Raw genomic sequence first — 17,098 nt, forward strand, 5'->3', positions numbered from 1 at the left:
CAGGAAATGGGGTGGAGAGAAGCTGAAACCATTCTTTAAGTGTCCTTAAACATCTTGGATTATTCTCCTTTAGTTCCTGAAAAGATCGTTTGGATATGTTTTCTTGCGCACAATAGGCACATGGTGTTACTACCCAGCTTTCCTGTTCTCTGGGGCTCACTGCAGATGTTTGTGTGGGTTTGCAGGAACGAAGGACCAGTGGACTAAGACCTGAGTCCTGAGCCCTGCTCCCAGCTCTGCCACTACTGCTTTCAGACCTTGGCAAGTCCCCTAACCTTTATGAACCTTAGGGGAACCTGCAAAGTGAAGGTGTGGGTCATCTCTTCTTGCTTCCTTGGAAAATGCCTGGGAAACTGCTTTACACCACAGAACAAGTATTCGCATGACAAATGACACTGGTAACCAAGTTCTGACCCTCCTAATGAAATATTTTCTTTCTCAGTGATGTTACAGCCTTTCGATTATGATCCCAATGAGAAAAGTAAACACAAGTTTATGGTTCAGTCTATGTTTGCTCCAACTGACACTTCTGATATGGAAGCAGTAGTAAGTACTGAATGCTTCTTACTTTTTTCAGTAATAATAACAGAAACCAATTAGGTACAGAATTGTGGGTGCATGCATTTCAAAATGTGTCAAAATTATTTACAGGGGAGTGGTGTTTTCAAGGAGATTTGTACTTTGACTTCCTTTGTGGTTTTCCTAAAATCAATGAGTAATTTTAACGTTTTATGTAGCTTTCTAGAATAGTCTTCTTTTCCGACTTTTAGAAACTCAGTTTGCTTTGGCAGTTCCTTACTCATGTAGTGGGTGGTTTGGGAGTGCCCCTCCCGCTCTCCCCCACAGGAAAGGATGTTGTCACTGTGGGGAACGCTCCTTCCCTTGCCCTCCTTCTTAACCCAGAAGGATATGAGTGGTGGATACTAATGTCCTTTCCCACTTACACTTTCTTTCCTTTTTTTTTGTCTTGGTTCTCATAAGCATATTCTTTCAGTTTTTTCAGTTTGTTTTGTCTGTTTCCTTGTGGTGCTCGGCCTCGGACCTGAGCCTCCTGCATGCTAGCAAGAGCTCTAACGGGCTTCACCCCAGCCTGAGTGTCTCTTTTTTAGCCACAGATTCCTTCATTTTTTTTCCCTGCATAAATATGTGTTTCACTATGTGTTTAATTTTGGTAAAATTAGGATGACTTTATTTTTATAAATTAAGTAAACTATTATCAATATTTCTGGAAAAGGAGAGATTATGATGGAAATTCTCCCCAAAGCGAGCGTTTTACACATGTGAATGAGTCTCCACTCGTTCTGGCGCTTGTGTAAGTCGCAGTTTGCAGACCAGCCTTGCGGCCCCCTCAGCAGCAGCTCTGACTCCCGGCCCGGTCCAGGTCTGGAGAGGAGAGCAGGAACTCCTGCCGCCCACCAGCCCCGGAACAGAGTGCTAGTCTCCTGCTATCCCTTCCCCCCCAAGCCCTAACCTGAGAGCTGTCCGTGGCCCATTCTCACCACTCAGCCTTTTCTTTGAGCCTTGGAAAAGTGTAACTGATCATCTTCATTGGTTTTTAACTTGGGGGCAGAAAATGAAGGGTAAGCCAGGTACTTGGGGGTTTGATAGAGCCGCACTCACAGGCCGCCTTTTTTTTAAGAATGCTCAGGGAAGCACTTGCTCTTCCTTTCCTGTTCCCTGGAACACATGTGTCGCCTTGTGGCAGATACGAAATACAGTGTCCATGTGTGTTCTGTCTGGCTTTTGCTGCACAACAGAGTGAAAAGAGAAGGTGTGTGGTCATCCTGGGTTCGAAGCTGGGTTCTGCCTTCCTAGTTTTGTTCACCTGCATCACGGGGATAGTCAGCTCACAGCGTGGTGCGGGTTGGCAAGCCCTGCGACGGACTGCCAGCACCTGGCACTGGTTACCTTGGCATGTAATGGGCCAGGCTCTGCATACACCATAAAGGGTCATTTATTTCCTAGTGTGATTATTTTCATAACAGTTAAAAGTTTTGTTATAAAAATTCATTGTAGGATAATTTGAAAATACACAAACAAGCGAAAGCCAGAAGTAAAAGAGACTTGGGATCCCTTCATACTAACCTAACCTGTTCATTAGAGCCTTGTGCCTTTTTCTTCATTTTGAGATATTTTTCTCTTTATTTTGATACATAGAAGGTAAAAGACAGTGCACTGTCCACTCACCTTACCTGGGCTTGCCCTTCATTAGCATCCTGCCCCATCTGCTTCCTTCCTGTCGTGACTCTCTTTCCTGCTGAGCCATCTGCATGCAAAGCACAGGTGTTGTGACTCTCATCCCCAAGTTCTCCAGAACAAGGACAGTCTCTTCCAGGTCCACAACACTGATCACAGTCAAGAGAATGAACCTCAATCTGGAATTAAGTCCAATAGATAAATCCAGGGTTATCATTTCCAATTATTCTAAAAATGGCCTTTGGTTATTGTAGTATAGGACTCTCCGACCCTTTTTGGATTTTTTAATAACTTTTATAACTTTTAGAGTCCAGGCCAGTTGACTTGTGGAAAGCCTAATATTCTGGATTTATGTGATCATTTCTTTATGATTAAAGTCAGTTTACATATTTTTGGCAAGAGTGTTCCATAGGTGATGTCATATGGAGACATTTTATGGTGGGTTGTCCCTCTCTTGGTGATACCGCTTGGTGACATGACTCAGATGCAGCTGCTGGATCTCTGAGTTCAAAGCATGTCTGCCCTGTGGTTAGTAGGTGATTGCTGTGCCCTCAGTTGTCTGATACTTGAGACCACATAAACATCCTGCCCACGGGCACTCCCTTACTGGGTGACTTTGGCATCCAGTAATAACCAAACCTGCCTGGCTCTCTTAACATGCACCCACACACCCACACAGACACACACCCACTGGGGCATGTGCACAGAGGAATGGACTTCAGTATCATTTGTATGTTCTTCACTTAGTATTCTGAGACTTTTTCCCATGTAAATTAACGCTCTTCAGTATTATTTGAGTGGCAGCTTGCTATTCCATTAGCTGAATCTGCCATAATTTGCATGGCAGTCTCCTTATGTCAAGACACACAGATTGTCTCCTGATTTGGATTCTTGGCCTTGTTGCTCTGGCTGCTGTCTGCATGGTCTGGGAGAGGGGAGGAGAGGATGCCTTCCTTTTCTGGGTCGTAACCTTGCTGCTCTGCTGGTCTGTAATTCTTAGAACACTCGGGATTCCCGTCCTCCACTGCTGAAAGAGGAGTAAATCACAAGTGTATCATACCAGAACCTGGGGCTGATCAGGAAGGTGCTCTCACCAGCAGAGTGGAGGGAGGAGAGGGTGTGGCCCTCAGGCAGGGGTTGGCTGATGCAGCCTCAGTGGTGGGGAGAGGCTTGCCTGTGCTGTGTTCCTCTGGTGGTGGCAGGGTGGGTCTTAAACCACTCCCAGATGGCTTCGCCCAGGCTCTCCAGGGAGGGTGCCCTGTGGATTTTGTTTTCTTAAGGAGACAAAGTTTCCTCTCATCATCCAGATGTGATGCAGGAACCCCTCTCTGTCCCCTGGTCCTCTGGATTCCTGTGCATCCCACAAACGAGCCATGGGAGGAGTGGGTGGACTTGAAGGAGTCACGCAACAAGGCGGCGGGCTGTGGAGTGCAGTCAGCATCCAGGACAGTGGGGCACTTGATCTTGTCATGCTAAAAGTACCAGAATCTCAGCAGACTCTCAAGTTCTTTATTTGATGTATATTAGGGCTTTCTCATTAAGAATATTTTTCTGAAATTGTCAGTTATAGGAGGAAAATTATTCTTCCAGCAGCTTTATAATATCCTGATTATTAAATTTAAATTGTTTTAGTGGAAGGAGGCAAAACCAGAAGACCTTATGGATTCAAAACTTAGATGTGTGTTTGAATTGCCAGCAGAAAATGATAAACCAGTAAGTATGTTTATAGTTAACAATAATTGAATGTTGCAAGCTGATACTCATTTGCATACCATCTCCTGCAAAACCAAGATTTAAGTTGGCAAATTATTTTCCTTCCCATAATGTATGAAGAAAAAAAAAATAAGCTGAAGTCAACAAATAAGTAGGCCTTTATAAAATCAGCCTTCAAAAGTCTTGCAGAAAGACAACTAATTGAAACAGTTTGTTCCTTTGAAAATGCAGCCTGGTGGCTGTTGAGGTGTCATAAATCCTGAAGAACTTCTTAGGCTTGGCAAAGTGATGGGCTGCTATTAAGCAGTGAGCAAGACCAAAGCAGGGAATAATTTGCCCTCTATCATGGTGCTGGATGGACAGGTGGTAAGCCGCTAGACTGTTTTCCGTGTCCCTGTCACAGCCCTGTCCCTCGGCACACCTCTCCCTCTCCTTTCCCCACCTCCCTCGTCAATCAAAGTCTGCTTTTACATGGGGCTTTCTCGGCCTCAATGCTGGTGGCATTTGGGCTGGATGATGCTTTGCAGTGGGAGCAAAACCGCCCCTCCTGAAATCCGTCTGGTCCTTGTAACTCTGGTGTTGGCTGCAGGGAGGGGCACCTTCCACCCACCTGTGGGCTCATCTTCCCAAGCTTGCCTGCCCTCCCTGTGACTAGTTGAAGAGAGATTGTATCTAAAATGCTAATTTGGACTTTCTTCAAGCTAGTAAAAAAAAAATTAACTTATATTAAAAACACAAAGAATTGAAAACCCATGCGGAATATGAAACTACCCTGGCCATTAGTAGTTGGGGCTGGGAAATGGAAATACTCTGAAGCATTCTATAAACCTGATCCAGAACCATCTGTGGGAATGCTGTCGATTTGTGTCAAGCTGTACAGTGTTCATCTGACCACTGTCATCATCCTAGTTCTTTGAATGAATCACTGTCATTTTTTTCCCTCTTCCCATTGTACAGAATGTACAATGGGAAAGTCAAGTGTGGGAGCTGGGAGACCTGGACTCTGTGCCAGCTCTTGACTCTGGACTGGTCATGCAGGGCCTTGCCCTCCTGGGACTCCCTCCCCGGTAGGAAGGGGAAGGCAGAACTAGAGGTCTGATTCCAGATGCTGCCCAGAACCCCAGGTGGCAATGCCCAGGCACCTCCCCCAGCACCCGCCCCCACTTGCAGACACCTCTCCACTGTGCCTCAGGAGGCCGTCACAGCAGAATGTGACCAGGACCGGGGGGTGGGGGTGGGGTGGGGGTGGTGGCCTCCCCAGAGGGAGGCGCTGCACCCTGGGAGCGTGTTTCACCTTCATCCAGCTCCAGGTGGGTGGGACAGACCACCCCTGTGCAGCCCAGTCCCTGCCTGCCCATCCTCATCCGTGTAGTCTTGGGGACACTCGGGTCTTCACGGAGATGGTATTCGTGGCTGACAACTCCTGAGCTTGCAGTCACAGCATGCTAGTCTTTTGCATGGCAGGGTTTGGTGGTGCAGTTTCCACAGCGCTCTTTCTCTGTCTTTGGAGTGTTAGTCTCAGCCCAGCTACATTCTTTGCCCTCATCCATGATTTCTAGGACCCAGTAGCTTTAGGTTAGAAAGATACTAGATAAATCTATCCATTTTAAAAATAAATGTGATGTTTTACAGTGTGAACAAAACAGTGGTATGTAAGAAGTGAGAACTGCCTCGTTTTGCTTAAAAACACCCTTTCTTACATCACTGGTGACACCTGGGCTTTCATTTATTTCTGAACAGCATGATGTAGAAATAAATAAAATTATATCCACAACCGCGTCCAAGACAGAAGCACCGTCCGTGTCTAAATCTCTGACTACTTCTTTGGACGACTCTGAAGTTAAGAAAGTGCTGGAAGAGTGTAAGAGGCTGCAAGGGGAAGTCCAGAGGCTACGGGAGGAGAACAAGCAGTTCAAGGTAACAGCGACTGTTGTCTCTGCAGAGAACAGGGCTGACCTCACTGGGGTTGGACAGGAAACTGGTGGACCTCTGAGTTGGTAGACTTGTGTGGTTTTTGATATTTGCTTAGTTTTTCTTACCTGGGGAGAAATATTTTTTAAATATATTTTTAGTTGTAGATGGATAATATACCTTTATTTTATTTATTCATTTCTATGTGGTGCTGAGAATCAAACCCAGTGCCTCACATGTGCTAGGCAAGCGCTCCATCACTGAGCCACAACCCCAGCCCCCCCGGAGAAGTTTTCGTAGTTTTCACCAGGTTCTCAAAGGGTCCTGAAACCCCCCAAGTAAGGACCACTATTGCTTGGGCAGAAAATCCTCAGGTATTTAAACTCTTGTCCTCTAAAAACAAGAAGGAAAACAAGGCAACCGCCTTCAGTACGTGAGTTGGAAATCAGCAGCGGTCATTTTCAAACCCAACTTCCTGCCATTCACTTGGGTCAAGTCTCTTTAAGGGGCAAAATACTGACCTGTATTTTTAAAGACTCTAAATGTGTCTGGGCAATAGTGGCTTATCAAACTGCTAAGGTGGTGAATTGGAACATGATGCTGTCCTGGGGGCGGGAAAGTGGAGCGTGTGGAGGAGGAACGGGGTGTCTAGCATGGGTGTTGTCTGGTGGGGCTGCACTGGTGTCCAGACAGGTAAGCCGATATGCGCAGCACGAGCTGGCTCAGTCTGCACAGCACAGCACTTCCCAGCCCGCCCCTGCTACACACATCTCCAGCCTACTCCAGCTTTAAAAGCATGAGTCTGTCTGTTTCAAACATGGTACCAAAGATGGTATCTCTGATCATGTGATCATGGGACTTTTGCTGCAGCTTGAATGCTGAGGGTGCCTCTTCTCCTAACCTTGCTCCTGCCCCTGAGCATGCTGTAGCATCCACTGTCACTACAGCAGCTCAGGGACACCCATTCGTGGAGGAGGTAGGAGGACTGGTGTTTGGAAGCAGCAGCACATCTCCCTGTGCAGTGACCTGGACCTGCCTCCTCTGTGCCTTCCTTCAAAGTTGGTCTTGAAGCTGGCATTTTCCTTTTTGGCTAACACTCTGAGATAGGCCTAAAGTTTCTCTTTGAGTATCTGTCTCCTTAGAAATAGAGTTCTGTGCTGTTTAAAGTGATAAATAGGTGGAAGTAGCTTCTGTATAAACCCCATAAAATAAATACTGTATTTTGCTGTGCTGATTTTTTTTTAAGTTAATGGAACAATTGAGTCATTTATCACTGTGCAGTGATGTTGGCCATGCCCCATGAGCAGAATGTCGTTAAAATATTATCAGACCAATCTTGACATTAGAAGATTCTTTATCCTGCCAAACACTGATTTCTTGTTTTGTGTTGGTTCGTTCCTTCATTTGGCCAACAAATTTAATGAGTCTACTGTGTGCCGGCACTGTGGATTCCAACAAATGATTGCGACCGCGGGATGGGTGTTCCCGGAGGGAAGCCTGCCCCCTGGCTCATCACTTGTTGACGAGAACGTGTGCTGGTGGGTGGGGTTCAGGCAGAGCAGAGTGAGCAGTGAGCAGGGGGTCTTGAGGATGGCAGAGGGAGACCCTGTCCTCTGGGGCCTGGGACTGTCTCTGAACTGTGCATTTGCTCCCACAGGAGGAAGACGGACTGCGGATGAGGAAGCCAGTGCCAAGCAACAGCCCCATCGCAGCCCTGGCGGCGGCCGGGAAGGAGGAGGGCCTCAGCACCCGGCTGCTGGCCCTGGTGGTCCTCTTCTTCATCGTCGGTGTCATCATAGGGAAGATCGCCTTGTAGGGCAGCATGTGAAGGATGGTAGTTGGATTGATGGATCCACCATATCATGGGATTTAAATTTATCATAACTACGTGTAAAAAGAAATTAATGTATGATGACATCTCACAGGTCTTGCCTTTAAATTACCCCTCCCCGCGCGCACACACACAAATGCACACAGATATAACATAATATAACAATCTTTTAGAAAGTTAAAACATATAGCAGATGATTGGGGGAGAACAGTCTCTGTTGGTGAGGGAAGCCATGGTTGGCGCCTCCGTGGCGTAGTGTGACTGTCCTTTTGAATCCTGGTCAGCCTTGGCACTCTTCCTCGCCTGTTGGTGCTGGAGCCCAACACGGTGGGGAGCACAGTCCCCTGCAGGGCAGCCTCCACACTGCCCACCCCTGCCCCAGGCTGTTTATCCACATCCTCAGTTCTGCCAGGCAGCTGGTTCCTTGGGACTGTCGAACACAGCAAAAGCTAGAAAGCATGGTGCTGTGGCAGTCTGAGGTGTGCCCATCACGGGCGAGAGGCACCTGTGGCTGCCCATCACCTGAGAGGTCAGGGCTTTGTTCTCTTAGTGGGACCAAGCTAAGTTACTGTTGGTTCACGCAGTGAGACTGAACTGTCATTCAGAGATGTTTAATGCATATTTAACTTATTTAATGTATTTCATCTCATGTGTTATTGTCACGAGAGAGCAGTTAATGCTATGGCCTACAAATCACCTGTGCTACATAATGCCAGTGGGTGGGGCTGGCACTGCTGCTGGGGCTGTGGCTCCTCTGTCTCTGGAGGTTCTAGGTGTGGGGAGGGGTCATGGGAATGTAGGAGAATAGCTGCCAGGAGGTGTGGTCCACCTAGGTCAGTCACAGCTGTCGTAGGGAGGGAAATTCGTAGGGCAGTCAGCTCCGGGTTGCCTGTACCAGTGGAAATGAACGCCAGTCTTCTCGCTTGTTCTTCCACTCCCCTCCGTCACCAGTTGGACTTCTGGCACACAGCCCCAGACCAGGGCCGGACCTCCTGTGGGCCCAGCTCGGAGTCAGGGCGAACATGTGGACTGCCCCTGCAGAGCGCGAGGGCACCGGGAGGCGGGTGAGGCGGGCTCCTCCGCCAGGCTGAGTGGAAATGCAGGTTTGACTGTGAATTGATTTTGTGCCGTAAAAGACCAATCCAATTCTGTTTGACTATGTAGCATCTTAAAAAGAAAAAATCTAAAATAAAGCCCCAAATTAAGAGTTCTTTTGTCATTTTGTCACATTTGCTGTATGGGGGGTGGATTATTATTTTATCATCCTTGTTTTGCCATTGGAAGGTTTTAAAATGAGCTCTATACGTGAGAAATCGGGGTTCAGTGGATAGGCTGCATGTGCACATGTACATGTGTGTGTGTGTGTGTGTGTGTGTGTGTGTGTGTGTGTGTGTTTGGCTGGCTTCAACTGACAGTATGAAAATAGAACTGTTGAAATCCTGATGCCCGTTGCCCTTGCCCTTCAGTAAGAAGCAGCCCCACTCTGGCCAGAGAGCTTGCCACACGCCAGTGCAGGTGCTGGGCCTGGCCCTGGCCCTGGCCCTGTACGTCTGTGGATTTGGGCTGACTAGCTCATCAAAAGGAGCACAGTTCTTGGAAGTCACGCATCTTGAGCTGCGTTGCTTCCAACACTAGCTCTGGTCAACTGGGACCTTAAGGCTGGAAAAGTGGGACCCTGTGGTCCATCTGAGTGAGTAGCTTCCTGTCTTCTTGAAAAGAAGCTTGCTGTAAATCCCTGGTGCTTGCAGAAGCATCAAGCTCGGGTTGGGGTGAGCTTGCGTGTGGGGAAAGCTGCACCACTGTAGTTTGTCAGTCCCCCATGATTGTCCCTGCTGCCCCAGTGCTTGGAAAGGAAGTGAGAAGACTGAACTTTGCAGCACATGCCTTTTGCCACTTAATTTTCTGAAAGTGGGCTAAAATTTGCTAATTGGAGACATTAGAGCAGACAAGTGTCTCTATGGCTTCCAGTCCCTCGTGGTCTTAAAAGGAGAGTGGTTTGGAGGGCCTCCAGCAGTCCCAGGGGAGCAGTGCAGCTCATGGCGCTGCAGGGGGCCTCCCAGCGTCCTCCAGGCTCAGGCCGTGTCCCAGTAAACAGCGCATGAGAACAAGCGCTGGGATCCCAAGAGTGTCCGAGAGGATGCTGAGGTCTGGGACTCGGAAAGTGAGTTTGCACTTGGTGTGTGTCTAGGAGGAGGCACTCAGTTTCTCAGAGGATGCAGATATTTTGGTTGCAGTGAAAAAAAAATCAAACCTTAAGATGCAGAGTTGTCTCTTCCAACAGATCCTCCTCTGCATTCCCTTTCCCCTGTTGAGGTTGGGACTTGCTGAATGCACACTAGCTCGTGGGCTTCTCGACTGAGCGGAGAATGAGCCTCTGCCAGGAGAGAAGCAGGGGGTCTGTGGGAAGGCGGGTCATGCAGTCACCTGGCAGTAAAGAGGCACCAGGAGGTGAACCGGATGAGTGAGGGCTGTAGGCAAGGACTGCCTGTGAGACAGACCCTCGGGAGAATGGTGATGTGTGCACATTTGGGGTGTCTTTCTGGAGCAGGTGAAGAAAGAAAACAGAAAAGCCAAGAGGAGGGGAACGTGGGATTCTGACACAGCCCTCTGCTCTGCCCAGAAAGGGGAAGACTGAGACCCAGTAGGGGTGTCAGCCTCCCTCGGGTGCTGGAGCCACAGCTCCTCTGTCAGGTGCCCTGGTTTTAGGAACGCCAGCCACGCACACACAGAGGAGATGGAAGCAACCGCAGAGCCCTGTAAATGTTTACGGATTGAATTTTCAAATTGATGATTTTAAGCTCTCAGCATGATACAAAATACCTCTTAAAGAGAGCAGGCTGTGTATTGGTAGGTGTGAGGACCTGGCTGTAATTTTTTTCTCCTCCTAGTTTGCATGTTTTCCCTCTCTAGTCTTTTAAACTGCTGGCACTAGCAGTAATAAATAGTGATAAAATCAAAATTGATTTTTACCAGTGGACAGTTTATGCCTAGAGAGACGGCTTATACCTACATAACACAGAAGGGGGAAAATGAAGAACCTCCAGTGATCCGTGAAAACCCAAACGCTTTCAAACAAATCCTAGGAACAGAATTGCTATCGAAAGATATCAGTGCCCAGCCTGCAGGCTGTATGGAGTCAGATATAACTGAATGCGGTGAAAGCTCACAGCTAAATAGCCCTTCAAATTAATTTGAAAACAGGCTCTGTATGTGTGCGTGTGCGTGTGTGTAGCGTATGTGCCATGTGTAAGTAGCTTGACAGTTTTCAAATGGTGCCTATATTTTTTTTGCACACAGATCTTTGTATTTGCAAACTCAGAATCCATGCCAAAATACAGTGCCATTTGTCATTTTCAGCTCCTTCTCCAAAGAACTGGCCCATGTACAAATTTCTGGTTGTGGTTCGTGAAATCCTTGGTTTAAAAGAAGAAAACCAAGAGCTGTGATGTTGGGCTTTTCAGTTGCCTGCATACCTGGGCAACAGATCACCCCCAGACCTTCTCTGGTGTAAGGGACAGTTCTCCCCTTACTGGAGGTTGTGTCCCCACCTCTCCTGCTGAACCCATCTGGCTTGCAGAAGGAGGGGCATCAAGTAGAATTTTGGAATCAGTTGAAATTTACCTCTGTCAGAGGAGACGTATCCTAAGTGCGCCTCCGAGCCCTGTCTGCTGTGGTTGAGGATGGGTGTTTCAGAGATGAACAGAAGTGAAGTTGTATTTCAGAAGCCCCTGTGCAGTGTCGATGAATGAGTGTGCGGGTCTGATGGGGCCAGCTTCTGCTCTGGGAACCTGAGGGCTGCCTGGGATCACATGGCCCCATGGCAGTTGGCTCTCTCAGGGTCCCTGTGAAGCCAGAATTAATACGTTAAATGGCGGTATCACCTGGCCTGATTGGACTTGGGATCCGTTCAGGGGCAGTTGCTGTGTCCCGCACCACCCCAGTCCACTCATGGACAGCCCTCGCCCACAACTGATCCCAGGGAGGAAGGCTCCATCTGGCACAAGAAGAGGTGAAGGCTTCAGGAGGTTAAGTTGGCATCTTTCAGAACTTCTGGTTTAGAACTAAACAGCCCTAGCAAAGACCTGCACACTGACAGCTTCAGCCCGGCCTGTACCTAAGGTGGGACCAGGGAAGGAGCTCTGCTGTCAGCTCCTCGGCCCACCCGCATGGCTCTCCTGTGTCTGGGTCTGGCCTTGTTTTCCCACCAGAGGCCAGGAGAAGCCACTCTAGTGCAGACCTCCATCCTCCTCTTTTGGAAGCTGAACACGCTCCAGGCACGGAAGGTGTGTGCTTTTCCATTTTCTTAGGGCCTGGAGATCTCTGCTCACCTGGGGGACGAGTTTGGGGGCTTTAGAAAGGAAATTGCTGGTCTGTCTCTGAGCAGCGATGGGGATGCCCTATGTGGAGGCTTCACATGACTCACAAGTTAACTGTGAGCACAAGTGGTTCATGAAGACTGTACTCTGGAAGTGGCCGCAGGCTTGAACACGGGCGTGCAGACTCCTGGCGTTTCCGGCCCCTCCCTGAATTAGCACTGCGGTTTCTGGGAATCCAGCAAAGGGAGCAGCGGTAGAAGACAGTGCTGAGGAGTGAGGTGAGAGGAGAGCAGGCTGGCGGCCACAGTGTGGTCACAGGGAGGTGCGGGGCCCTTCCTCGGGCCTCCAAATCCTACGTGCCACGTGCTTGGCACTCGAGGCTCAGCCGCCAGGCACACTGCTAGTTGGGCCCAGGAGGTTACCCACCCTGTGCTGAGGGACCCAGGCCTCCTTGATGGTGGCGGGGATCTTGTTGCCATATCTCCGCCCTTAAAAACAGAGGCTTTGTTTTAGTGTATTTCTATTATGGAGGTATTTTGAAAAATTAAAAAAGACACAAGCACACATAAACAGCTATGTATTATAGTTAAAAGCGAAGCCAGTGGAAGTGGATGAGAGGTTGTCTCGAATATAATTACTTTAGTTTTTTTTTTTTCTTAATGGAATTAACTCATTAGAAAATGTCTGCATCAAATCCGTAGAAAAGGAAAAAGCTAGCAAAAAAAATTATAGCTATTATCCAACTTGCCATAAATATTTGCAATTATGACACCTTGGAATGTTGCCACAATACAGATTGCTCTGATTAAAAGATGCCAGTTGAATAAAGCAGGGCTGCAGGAGCGTCGCTGGCTGCTGCTGGATAAATGCAGATGCTTATTTTTAAACCAGGAAACATTGATCCTGTAACAATGCCCGGTACCGCTGCTCTATCACGGCAGCAGACTGATGGGGGTTTCATCATTTGGCTAATGGATGTGGGTGCAGGATGGATGCAGACTCCCTCTTGCATTCTGATGAGCCCCAGGAACTCGGCCCAGTGTCTGCAGGTGGAGCTGCAGTGGGTGCCTGTTCTCTGTTTCCCGTAGGAGACACCAGCTTGGGGAGGCAGATCAGATCTCTTGACACGATCTCATTAAGCCCGAGGGCCGCAGGAACGCAGGGGCTTTAAGATGGTGTGTCAGGACGGCGTCCACCTGGGCTTGCCCCTCTGCCTTGCAATGCGAGGGGTCTGGTTCCTTTCATGAATAGGCGTCCTGCGTGTTCCTCTTTATTGTGTTTTTTAGAAGTAAACTAAGTTCAGCTGTTACCCCTTTAGGGCAGCATTCATTGAATTGTTTTCCCCATTGAATCTTTTACCTGGATTCAGAGGTCAGAATCTAATGTCTAATACTGAGACTTGGTGTACCTTCTGTATGTTGGACGCTGGATGAGTGCTGAGAAATTAGTTGATGTGCTTTCAATTTTATACTTCTCATGCGTAAGCAGCCTAAGTGTGGGGATTCAAGTTCATATGTAGAGAAATGCAAAGTACATTTGGTCCTCATTTTTGTTACCAGCGCCTGCCTGCTTTCCTGTCTTCTATTCATTTATAAGCTGCTGTCATTCGGAACTTCCTATAAGAAACTCAAAATGATCTATTTAAATGTTCCCTTCATCTCTTCTCGCCTTTCAAATAAAACAAGTAGCTCCGGTAATGCATGTTGTCCCTGACCTGCTTTACATCTTTCTCCCTATCTTGAAAAAAGCTCTCTGCCGTTTGTGATGTGTGATTGTGACTTCCATGTGCATTAACGTTTTAGGAATTGAGTATTTTAAGAGAAGTCTCAGAATGCTGCGGTTTTCATAATTTTTCCTTTTTGTATTTCCTGTTTTGACATGGAACTCATTTAAAAAGTCAGTGCAAGAAAGGATTCTTTAGCATCGTACATTTTGGTTATCTGATATGTAATAAATTTGTGGTTTTATGGCCAGCTTTACATTTCCCAGAGGGAAGGAGATGTATTTGTGCAGTGTCCAGATTGAAGAAGCCGTTTGCAGCATGTTCCCACATGTTCCGTGTCAGTCCGATGAAACCTGTTCTGCCGAGGCATAAACTTTTGTACAAGCCGTCTCCCATATTATGTTCAATAAATTCTGTGCTCTGAATATATTTAAAGGATGCTTCAGTGTAAAATTATTCTGAATGGATGGCTTAAGGGCATTTAGGAGCGCTTTGGATTGCTCTGTGCTCGCACTGCCTCTTAGGAACAGGGAGTTGGGTTAAATGAAAAGGGTGGAGATTTTGCACCAGAAAACAGATTCGGGAGAAAACTTAGGCCAGCTTCCGCATTTTCCTGATGAGGAACTTTTGCCCGAAAGCTTAAGCACTCGGCCCACTTGCTTTCCAGTTTTCTCCTGCTGGGGGAGCATGCGGTGTTGATTTAAAGGACCCACTGGGGTAAACTGCTCCCGACTGGGAAAGGCGGGTGGCTCTGTCTGAGTAGTGCCTGGCGGGTCCCCATCTTACAGAGCTGTGGGAACCTAACGAGCCCCGATTTTACTTTTAACAGAAGAGTAGCCCAGGCAAGTGGTAGGACTTCACTCAAGACCAAGGTGTGCAGGTGCCCAGTCGACCCTCTGCCAGCCCGCGCCCACGTCCCTTGCCAGCGACCCCATGTGCACGCCGCACAGCCCTGTGCTCTCTGTCGCAGCAGCAGCACACGCCACCTGCGCCGTTGGCGCGTTGCTTTCCTGACCTTGAGGTGCGTCTTGGAGGTCACTCACGTCAACACCCGGTGCTGCTGCCGTTCTTCATGTGGGTGGTGTATCCGTGGTTCACTCAGCCAGCCGAGGTGCCTTGCAGCAGCCTCCGGTCCTGCTATAGGCGAAGCTGGAGCAGATGCCCACAAGTGAGCAAGCTGTCGTGGCATCTTTTCTGGAAGAGAAGCTGGGTCAAGGACACCTGCGTTTTAAATTTCCTTAGACAACTCCCGCACTGTCCACGAAGAGTGCTGGTCCCTCTGGGACCTATTTCCTTCCTCTGTTGCCAGCACCTTGCCTGGTCTAGCTTTTGATCTTAGCTCATCTGCAAAGTGCACTTGATGTCGTGGTTCTTGTTTGCATTTCTTTGCGGAAGGTGGAGCAGCTGTTGTGTGAGTAGAGGACATTTGAAAGCCACAAGACCTGCAGTGAGGTCAGGCCAGCAGGGGTAACAGTTTGCCACACAGAGGGCTGCCCAGGGTGTGGACCGGGGGTAGGAACCCACATTATTTTACTCAGAGGAAAGCTTGCAGCAAAGGATACAGAGGTGGTTGGGGTGGGGGCAGGACCAACCTCTAGCTGACTCGGATTGCTCTCTGACCCCACCTGCGCTAGTGTCCCCACTGCTGCACTAGTTCAAGCCTGTGTGACTCGCATTTCTGGGGTCTTGTTGATCATGGCATTCACAGAGGATGCAAACAAAGAGGCACATTTCTGCATCCCAAACCGTGGGAAGCAAGAATGACGGTGGTCTCCAAGGCTAAGCTGTAAGTGGAGGCGATTCCTGAATGGCAGCAGACGGAGCTGTTCAAGGAAGTGACCTCACAGACTGCCATCATCCTTGTGATTTGCATTAGGAGAGGAGTCTGCCTGCGAGTTTGCCCAGGGTCCTGTAATGGGAGTGACATGCCCCATCAGAAGCCAAAACCCCCTCCAAAACTGCACTTAGAGTCCAGGCTCTCTTTCTTCAAGTAGAACTTCTGTTTCTGCTTTGCCAGCCATGTTCAACCACTAAAATCACTTCAAAGAAGAAAAGAAAGAGTAAAAATTAGAAGAAACACAAAATTAGTGTTATGGACTTTGAAAAACATGCTTCTGTGCTACTTCAAAAATGTAAAGAAAATGAGCAGGAATGTAGGAGACCTTTAAAAGCCTTGCCAGGACCCCCCCCCCCCCCCCCGTTAGGTTGCAGCCCCTCTGCACAGTGGCATTGCCAACCCTGAAAGTGGCTCCAACTACAGGAAGTATTTCCCATGAGTAAAGACAGAACCTTCCTGTGACATTCAGCTGGCCAGGCTGCCTTGCCTGTTTCGCTTCTCCTGTTTCCTGCAAGCTCGGGCCTGGAGGCTGAGCCCTGTTTGCAGACCCAGCATGCTCTGTTCACCCGTGCGCAGCATCTGCCTGCTCTGGAGCCACTGAGCTACCTCTCCACCTCTGAGCACTTGAACCCCATCTAACCAGACTCTGCTCTTTAGTGGATCGAAAGCAGTTTGAAGGGAAGTTCTAGGTTTTGTTGTTGGATTTGGTTTCGTGGTGTTTATATTTTCTTGCTATTCTTGTAATACAAAAAGCCACATAGTCCTTACAGGCCTATAATGGAAACCAGCGGTCTTACCATGCAGGACTTCGACTCCGCAGCCATGTGAGCACTTGGAACAGTTTCTTTTAGTATCAACCTTTATATTTCCAAATAATGTGATGACATTCTTGATTGTTCACTTGCAGATGTCATCGACTGATTTCCTCCTGAGGAAGATAAGGATTGACTCTGCATCCTTCTCCCAGCCCTATCCTAAGCACAGATCCGTCCCCTTCCCTCTCCTAGAGTAGTGACATGAATTTTGGCTATGTCTGTATACTTTGGATGATTAAGTTTACTAAAATATACTTTTACAGCTGTGTTTTGGAGTTCTATGACTATATTTACCTTTTATATATAGCTCTTTGTTTCCCCTGAAGTTACTAAGTCTTAGTGTTTTTTTCTTTCTGTGTCCTATGTATGTATCATGAATTCAGCACCAAACCCTGACAGGAGTGTAAATCTCCCCTGCACATGGCACTCACATCCGGCAATCAATAACTTTTGTTGTTGTTAGTCCTGGGGTTGAACCAAGGGCCTTGCTCGTGCTCGGCATGTGCTGCATACCCCAGCTCGCCACCAGTGATTTCCATGGAGTCACTTGGGAACTTACTCCTGCAGTTCTCCATTGTCTTCTTCTCGGAACCAACTGCCGTCTCGGCCTGCGGCACGCTACTCACCATCACTGTCAGTATTCCCTGTGCTCTTTTTGGGGTTGGGTCCCCTCATTTCAGATCTCTGGTTTCCACTTTTGTGTCCTACTGCCTCATCTTGAGGGAGCCATCCTCTGAGAAAGGAGTATGTAGGACA

At 48.1% G+C, this 17,098-nt stretch overlaps 1 protein-coding gene across 1 annotated transcript in view; it reads left to right on the forward strand.

Annotated features, from left to right (window-relative positions):
- VAPB (VAMP associated protein B and C) overlaps positions 1-8,861 on the forward strand; it is a 42,979-nt gene extending 34,118 nt beyond the window's left edge. Inside the window, exons 3-6 of the mRNA XM_079126988.1 lie at positions 443-546; positions 3,829-3,909; positions 5,650-5,826; positions 7,478-8,861. Of these exons, the coding sequence (XP_078983114.1) occupies positions 443-546; positions 3,829-3,909; positions 5,650-5,826; positions 7,478-7,636 (521 nt within the window). The 3' untranslated portion in view covers positions 7,637-8,861. The remainder of the gene's footprint in view (positions 1-442; positions 547-3,828; positions 3,910-5,649; positions 5,827-7,477) is intronic.
- Positions 8,862-17,098: the final 8,237 nt, after the last annotated feature.

Source organism: Sciurus vulgaris (assembly GCF_902686455.1).
Source record: "Sciurus vulgaris genome assembly, chromosome: 2".
NCBI classification, from domain to species: Eukaryota; Metazoa; Chordata; class Mammalia; order Rodentia; family Sciuridae; genus Sciurus; species Sciurus vulgaris.